Raw genomic sequence first — 9517 nt, forward strand, 5'->3', positions numbered from 1 at the left:
TGCAATATAATCCCCTAATTGCCTGGCGTCTGGAGATACAGACGCTGGTCCACTAATGTAGATATACTTTACACCTGCACCATATTCCGATAGTAAGCGTCCGCTAGTCGCGCCTGCGCAGTGCGACCAAAATACATCACTTCATAGTTTCTTGGCGTCCTAGAAACCAGACGCTGATCTACCGATATGGTTCGCTTATTGCGCCTGCACGACGCGCTGTTGCTAGAGCCCATCGCCAGCCCTATAACCACCATTACTAAGTATGCCTACGCAATATCTACAGGGAAGTCATTCCTATAATAATTCGTTCTTAGAACTCCATTTTTGATGAGGTAATAGTATTATTATTATTATTATTATTTATTGTTATAGCGCCATTTATTCCATGGCGCTTTACATGTGAGGAGGGGTATACATAATGAAAACAAGTACAATAATCTTAAACAATACAAGTCATAACTGGTACAGGAGGAATGAGGACCCTGCCCGCGAGGGCTCACAATCTACAAGGGATGGGTGAGAATACAGTAGGTGAGGGTAGAGATGGTCATGCAGCGGTTTGGTCGATCGGTGGTAGCTGCAGGTTGTAGGCTTGTCTGAAGAGGTGGGTCTTCAGGTTCTTTTTGAAGGTTTCGATGGTAAATCTCTTGTTATTCCTACACAGTGTTTATTAAGATCCAGAAAAGTCATATCTATTGCCTTACGGGCATCAGTTTTCCACTAGATGATAAACTGTTTGTGCATCTATGCAATACAGAACGCTGTTAACCAAGCGTCCAAAAATACGGACTCTGGTCCACTAGTGTGAGTAATATTTTACCATGTTATCCCAAGAGAGAGAAAAAAAAAAAAAAAAAAAAAAAAATTTAAAAAATGATGATGAACCCATCTAGGGCAGAAGGAATCCTGTATAGAGGAGATCCTCATTGAGGCCCCCTGGTGATACTGATCCCAACTGGTATATCCAGCGGGCCTCTAGTCTGAGCAATTCCCCCTGTCTGTCCCTTCTGCGGATATTTGGTGGAATTTTCTGCAGGCCGGTAACCCGCAGATCCCGAGTATTGCTAGAATGAACCTGCAAAAAATGTCAGTTCTTCAGAGGGGTCTCACTTTTTCTCCCATGCTAACTACGGATAAGTTTACCGTTATTAAAGATCTATATCTATTTTGCAGAAAAATTGTCTTGAAAGCATTACATCATAAACCAGAACTTTTTCCGGACTCCACAGCGACAGTAGATAGACGGGTTTTTCACGATCTCCTGGAACTCCTGAATGAAAACGATGACACTGCAGGTAGGAAAAGCTTTCCTCATAGACTACCCTCTACTACTACTCCTCCCTTGTCTCTCGTACCTTCGGTTAAAACCTTCTTTGAAGTGGTCAAGGCAGATATACATAAACTACCAATAATCAAAAATAAAGAACAAAATTTGTCAGTGACTGACAGGAAGGCCTTGGCTGGCTTAAAAACCAACAAGACATTCCTTATAAAGGAGGCAGACAAAGGGGGGAATGTAGTTCTGTGGCCAATAGAGATGTATTTGGAAGAGGTGTCTAAACAACTGACCAACATTAAAAACTATGTGAAATTGCCGTCGGATCCTACACTAGTATTTAATGGGAAGCTGGAAAGGCTACTGGATGCAGCACTGATGGAGGGAGTGATTAGAAAAAGAGAAAGAGACTATATATTTGTAAAAAAACCAGTGATTCCCACATTCTACTTGGTACCTAAAGTCCATAAAAATCTCACGTGCCCTCCTGGAAGACCTATCGTCTCGGGTATTGGAGGTATAGGGGAAAGAGCCTGTGAATACATAGACTTTTTTCTTCAGCCGTTGGTACAGGATTTGCCATCCTATATCAGAGATTCAACACATCTCATAGAGAAATTGAAAGATGTGAGACTGCCAGAGCAGGCCTGGCTGGTGACAGCCGATGTTTCTGCTCTTTACACCAGCATTGCACATGATGACGGATTAAGGGCAGTAGATCATTTTCTAAGAAGAGTGCATCCTGGGGAGCTCCCACATAATTCCTTCCTTTTGAGCCTGCTCAGGTTTGTGTTAACACACAATTATTTTATATTTGATTTTTCTTTTTTCAAACAGTTATCGGGTACCGCGATGGGTGCCCGCTGTGCTCCTTCCTTTGCCAACCTTTTCATGGGTTGGTGGGAGGAGACCAGCGTGTACCCGTCGCGGGCCTTTAGAGAAAATGTTTTATATTGGTTTCGGTTTATCGATGACATTTTTTTTATCTGGGCAGGCTCAAGGGAGGGATGTGAGGACTTCCTCCGGATGCTGAATGATAATGTATATAACATTTATTTAACCTTTGAAATATCCTTGTCTACAGTGGGATTTCTAGATCTAAGACTCATCCGTCAAAATGACATCATATATACAGACCTGTTCCGGAAAAACACGGCAGCTAATGGATTATTGGATTTTAAAAGTTTCCATCCTCATCATCTGAAGAAAAATTTACCTACTGGTCAATTTCACAGAATCCGGAGGAACTGTACCCTACAGAGTGATTTTTGCTCTCAAGCTAAGGCCCTCTCAACGCGTCTGCAGGCAAGAGGTTATCCGAGATCGATTATAAAAAATGCCCTACAGCAAACTAAATCTATCCCAAGGACACAACTGTTAAAACCGAGAAACAGGAAAGTGGATAACGAACTCAGGTATATAACTACATTCCACAATCATTGGAAGGAAGTCTCCGAATTATTCAGGAGACACTGGAACATCCTGAAAACAGACCCTAAGGTGACAGACCTTGTACCAGAGCGCCCTCTAATTACAGCTAGGAGGGCACCAAATTTACGAGACTCCCTCTCAAGGAGCCACTTTATTAAACCAACTTTGAAACTGGGCAGGGGATGTACCCTCAGAGGTATGTATCCATGCGGGGAATGCAATATTTGCTCGTTGGTAAGCAGGGGCTCCTGCTTTGCCAATCCCCTAGATGGGACTGAGTATAATTTAAAGGACTATATGAACTGTAAAACATCTAATGTGATCTATGCTTTGACATGCTCTTGCCCCAAGACCTATGTAGGACAGACTTCCCAGGAGCTTCGCAAAAGAGTACAACAGCATATCTCTAATATTAATTGCGCCAAACAAGATATATCCAAAGGCAAAATGGTTTCCACAGTAGCCATGCATTTTTTGCAGGTTCATTCTAGCAATACTCGGGATCTGCGGGTTACCGGCCTGCAGAAAATTCCACCAAATATCCGCAGAAGGGACAGACAGGGGGAATTGCTCAGACTAGAGGCCCGCTGGATATACCAGTTGGGATCAGTATCACCAGGGGGCCTCAATGAGGATCTCCTCTATACAGGATTCCTTCTGCCCTAGATGGGTTCATCATCATTTTTTAAATTTTTTTTTTTTTTTTTTTTTTCTCTCTCTTGGGATAACATGGTAAAATATTACTCACACTAGTGGACCAGAGTCCGTATTTTTGGACGCTTGGTTAACAGCGTTCTGTATTGCATAGATGCACAAACAGTTTATCATCTAGTGGAAAACTGATGCCCGTAAGGCAATAGATAGGACTTTTCTGGATCTTAATAAACACTGTGTAGGAATAACAAGAGATTTACTATTACCTCATCAAAAATGGAGTTCTAAGAACGAATTATTATAGGAATGACTTCCCTGTAGATATTGCGTAGGCATACTTAGTAATGGTGGTTATAGGGCTGGCGATGGGCTCTAGCAACAGCGCGTCGTGCAGGCGCAATAAGCGAACCATATCGGTAGATCAGCGTCTGGTTTCTAGGACGCCAAGAAACTATGAAGTGATGTATTTTGGTCGCACTGCGCAGGCGCGACTAGCGGACGCTTACTATCGGAATATGGTGCAGGTGTAAAGTATATCTACATTAGTGGACCAGCGTCTGTATCTCCAGACGCCAGGCAATTAGGGGATTATATTGCATAGATGCACAATTAGTATATCTTGCAGCTGGAAACTCATGCCTGTATGGCTTTACAATAGACATGATTTTCCCAGATTTTGATAGCACTGCGCAGGTGCACAAAGGAGATAAACAATTTTTTTTTTTTTTTTTTCCTAATTAACTATGGAGTTTTCTAAAAGAGAAAAATGTATTTTATAGGTATGATTTCTCCGCAAGTACTGCGCAAACGCATTCAGTAAATAGTCATTATAGGGCTGGCGCCGGACTTTAGTAATAGCGTATCACGCAGGCGCAAAAGCGGCCTGCATTGAAAGACAAATGTCCGGTTCCAGGACGCTGTATAATTAAGATGCATTTTGTTCGCATTGCGCAGACGCGGAAAATGGAGGACACCTATTGGACTGACGTCAGGCCTCTAAGACGCTCGGTAACCAAGGGAACTTCTCACAAGTTTCACTTCACCAATCGGAGTCTACATTGCACAGCAGAGAAGGGAGGGGAACTGTGACATAATTAGACCGTCTACAAATAAGGACAGGTTTTACTTATCCCCACTCAAGACTTACTGACTGGTTCCTGTTGGTCAGAGACTGCCGAACACAGGTGTCGGCATTAGCTGACCAATAAGTAAGTGCACTTACGCTATATATGCTGGACACGACTTGTATATCATCATTTCCCCTGACGAAGCCACCAGGAGTGGCGATACGCGTAGGGAGCCTCCAGACCCTGTCTCCTAGTGAGTATATTACTTATTTATCTTCACATGCAGTGGGTGATGCCTGTGGTTCCATTTCTGTTTTTTTTTTTTTTTTTTTTTCTAAATGTATCATAATATTGTTTATGTGCATCTCCATGCCCACAATATATGAAGGGCTCATTGTTTAGTACTTAGTGGACATATTAAATGGATATCTGCATGTTCTTAATTAGTCATCTAAACCTTGGGATATCATAGTATTATTATATATAACAAGAGCCGGATATCTATTTTGGACATTATTAAACCACGTCAGGACGGCACCACAGGACACTTATCTGCATTGCTCTGACTTTATACTATTTTGCAACTCACGGAGCTACGCCACAGGATTATTTTTCCTAGGGGGTCTGGTTTCTATCATGTCCCCATACAGAGGACATTGAAAGTAGTGTGTATAGGCATATGTTTTATGCTGTTTTTAATGTATGTTTTTAAAGTTTAGCACTGAAGTTTTGGTCTCAATAAAGATTTGTTTATATTGATTACATTGGCTCAGTGTGCACCTCTTTGCGCTTCTCTTTTCTTCTTTCTTTATAGTACTGTATTTATAAGCGCATTGGTAGCACCGGGCATATATGGTGAGAAATATTTAGGTGGTGCCCGCTCGACTTTCTTTTTCTGCCTATGGTGTGGTCCCGTATAATGCTCCATACAGTAAATTAGCATCATACGGTATATTGTTCCACACTGTATATTTGGCCCCATATGAATCTACATATAGAATAATGGCCCCATATAATGCTCCATATAGAATAATGGTGCCACATAATGCTCCATACAGAATAATGGACCCCCATATAATGCTCCATACATGATAATAGACCCCATATAGTGCTCCATACTGAATAATGGTACCACAATGCTCCATACAGAATAATGGACCTCATATATTGCTCCATACAGAATAATGGACGTATATATTTCTCAATACAGAATATTGGGTCCCATATATTGCTCAATTTATAAAAAAAACAACAAATACTCATTTCACAGTCGACCACTGCCTACTGCTACAGATTCTTTCTTCCCTTGGCATCAAAGGCCTTGCCTCATACCTTTCCGACTGCACATTTAGCGCTTCCAACTCCCACCTTATCCCACCCTCTCTCTGTTGGAGTCCCTGAAGGCTCTATCCTAGGGCCCCTACTTTTTCACATCTATACCCTTGGCCTAGGACAACTCAAAGTCCCATGGCTTCCAGTACCACCTTTATGCGGACGACACTCGGATCTACCTCTCTGGCCCAGATGTCACCTCTCTGCTGTCCAGAATCCCAGAGTGTCTATCAGCCATATCCTCCTTCTCCAACTCTCGCTTCCTAAAACACAATGTAGACAAAACCGAACTCCTCATCTTTCCCCTATCTCGCGTATTCCCCCTACCTGATCTATCTATTATGGTAAATTATGGCATCACGCTCTCTCCCGCACCTGAAATCCGCTGCCTCGGGGTACCTCTCGACTCTGCCCTGTCCTTCAAACTGCACGTCCAAACTCTTGCCACCTCCTTTCGCCTCCAACTCAAAAATATTGCCAGAATCTGTCCCTTCTTCAGTCCACAATCTACTAAAACTCTTGTACATGCCCTCATCATCTCTCGCCTCGATTACTGCAATACCCTCCTCTGTGGTCTCCCTGCTAACTCTCTTGCACCTCTTGTGCAGCCATAATACAGTATGGAGCATCATGTGCAGCCAATATACAGTATTGAGCATCATGTGCAGCCAATATACCGTATGGAGCCTCATGTGCAGCCAATATACAGTATGGAGCCTCATGTGCAGCCATTACACAGCATGGAGCATCATGTGCAGTCATTATACAGTATGGAGCATCATGTGCAGCCATTATACAGTATGGAGCATCATGTGCGGCCATTATACAGCATGGAGCATCATGTGCAGCCATTATACAGCATGGAGCATCATGTGCAGCCATTATACATCATGGAGCATCATGTTCAGCCATTATACAGTATGGAGCATCATGTGTGGTCATTATACAGTATTGAGCATCATGTGTGGCCATTATAAAGTATGGAGCATCATGTGTGGTCATTATACAGTATTGAGCATTGTGGGGCCATTATACAGTATGAAGCATCATATGTGGCCATTATACAGTATGGAGCATCATGTGCAGCCATTATACAGCATGGAGCATCATGTGCAACCATTATACAGCATGGAGCATCATGTGCAGCCATTGTACAGTATGGAGCATCATGTGTGGTCATTATACAGTATGGAGCATTGTGGGGCCATTATTGTTAAGGACTGGCGGAACGCACCAAGAATAAGATGTTATGGAATTAGGTGCGTTCGCAGTCCGAGGTCCACCGTGCAGGTAAAAACCCTGCTGCTAGTAGAGACAGACTATATGGCGGTACTATAAAAATACACACATGAGTTAACTTCACCCTGTGTGCTGGAAGCGAACCCTGTTGAGTCACAGGACCGCGGTACCGCACATAGAGCGCAAGCAAGGAGTCTCTAATCTCAATCCCAAGACAGAGGATTTGAGTTCAAAGACCTCATGCGCTCGACACCGCAACTGGGGTGTCAGAGAAACAGAAATAATAATATACAAAGGCACGAGAGTGCGTGCGGTGCCGCACTGATGGACGCCACTAACCACCCAGGCTTGGGTCAGGAAAGCGCAGAGAAAGCGCACGGCGCCGTACTGGCGGACACATCAACTGGACGCTGTAATGTGTGTTACGTGCTGATGGCTAGTCAGGCGCTAGATAGCTACCACCATTCACAAACAGACAACAACACTAGGAATGGGATATTTAGGAGCGTTCATCTTTCGACATACATCCATCTACACACACACATAATATTAAGACAATACTAGCGCATGGCCGTGCGGTCATGCGCAGCTTATATAGTTGCAGCACAGGAAACTGCTACCGAAGTTTTGCCCTTTCAGGACCTTCCTGGAGGACCAATGGGATGTGCTGCAGTACCTGAGCATGTGACCCTCGATCTCCAACGGGAGATCTTGCCCTGGGCATGCTCAGTGTGTGTAAATAAGGACTTAGTCCCAGAGAAGCCTGCTCGCTGCAGATCAGTGCAGGGCAGATCAGTGCAGGGCACAACAGGAGGGCCAGAAAAGGCAGTAGTAACCCTTTGCACAGAATCAGTCCCAGCGAGACGCTGGGAGCGACGCCTCCGCTGAGCAGACCCCACTGCGGCCGATGCAGAATGGGAGACCGCAGCAGACACGGATCGATATTCCCCCAGTGCAGCAGAGGAAACTCGACTCCTAACAATTATACAGTATGAAGCATCATATGTGGCCATTATACAGTATGGAGCATCATGTGCAGCCATTATACAGTATGGAGCATCATGTGCGACCATTATACAGTATGGAGCATTGTGGGGCCATTATACAGTATGGAGCATCATGTGTGGTCATTATACAGTATGGAGCATTATATGTGGCCATTATACAGTATGGAGCATCATGTGTGGCCATTATACAGTATGAAGCATCATATGTGGCCATTATACAGTATGGAGCATCATGTGCAGCCATTATACAGCTTGGAGCATCATGTGAGGCCATTATACAGCATGGAGCATCATGTGCAGCCATTATACAGTATGGAGCATCATGTGTGGTCATTATACAGTATGGAGCATTGTGGGGCCATTATACAGTATGGAGCATCATGTGCAGCCATTATACAGTATGGAGCATCATGTGCGGCCATTATACAGCATGGAGCATCATGTGTGGTCATTATACAGTATGGAGCATTGTGGGGCCATTATACAGTATAAAGCATCATATGTGGCCATTATACAGTATGGAGCATCATATGTGGCCATTATACAGTATGGAGCATCATGTGTGGCCATTATACAGTATGGAGCATCATGTGTGGCCATTATACAGTATGGAGCATCATGTGTGGCCATTATAAAGAATGGAGCACTGTGTGGCCATATTTTTTTGTTTATAATTATTTTTACTAGATGGTGGCCCGATTCTAACGCATCGGGTATTCTAGAATATGCATGTTCACGTAGTATATTGCCCAGCGACGTAGTATATTGCCCAGTCACGTAGTATATTGCCCAATGACGTAGTATATTGCCCAGCCCACGTAGTGTATTGCCCAGCCACATAGTATATTGCCCCGTCACGTAGTATATTGCCCAGCCCACGTAGTATATTGCCCAGTCACGTAGTATATTGCCCAGTCACGTGCGGTCATGCGCAGCTTATATAGTTGCAGCACAGGAAACTGCTACCGAAGTTTTGCCCTTTCAGGACCTTCCTGGAGGACCAATGGGATGTGCTGCAGTACCTGAGCATGTGACCCTGGATCTCCAACGGGAGATCTTGCCCTGGGCATGCTCAGTGTGTGTAAATAAGGACTTAGTCCCAGAGAAGCCTGCTCGCCGCAGATCAGTGCAGGGTACAACAGGAGGGCCAGAAAAGGCAGTAGTAACCCTTTGCACAGAATCAGTCCCAGCGAGACGCTGGGAGCGACGCCTCCGCTGAGCAGACCCCACTGCGGCCGATGCAGAATGGGAGACCGCAGCAGACACGGATCGAGATTCCCCCTGTGCAGCAGAGGAAACTCGACTCCTAACAATTATACAGTATGAAGCATCATATGTGGCCATTATACAGTATGGAGCATCATGTGCAGCCATTATACAGTATGGAGCATCATGTGCAGCCATTATACAGTATGGAGCATTGTGGGGCCATTATACAGTATGGAGCATCATGTGTGGTCATTATACAGTATGGAGCATTGTGGGGCCATTATACAGTATGAAGCATCATA

The 9517-nt window shown here is 44.1% G+C and overlaps 1 protein-coding gene across 1 annotated transcript; it reads left to right on the forward strand.

Annotated features, from left to right (window-relative positions):
* Window positions 1-1069: 1069 nt before the first annotated feature.
* LOC138646134 (uncharacterized) lies at window positions 1070-3373 on the forward strand. The gene is made up of 2 exons (XM_069735596.1): window positions 1070-1295; window positions 2361-3373. The coding sequence occupies exons 1-2, from the start codon at window positions 1070-1072 to the stop codon at window positions 3371-3373; spliced, it is 1239 nt and encodes a 412-aa protein (XP_069591697.1).
* The last annotated feature ends 6144 nt before the right edge of the window (window positions 3374-9517 follow it).

This window comes from Ranitomeya imitator, chromosome 7 (genome assembly GCF_032444005.1).
Source record: "Ranitomeya imitator isolate aRanImi1 chromosome 7, aRanImi1.pri, whole genome shotgun sequence".
In the NCBI taxonomy this organism is placed as follows: domain Eukaryota; kingdom Metazoa; phylum Chordata; class Amphibia; order Anura; family Dendrobatidae; genus Ranitomeya; species Ranitomeya imitator.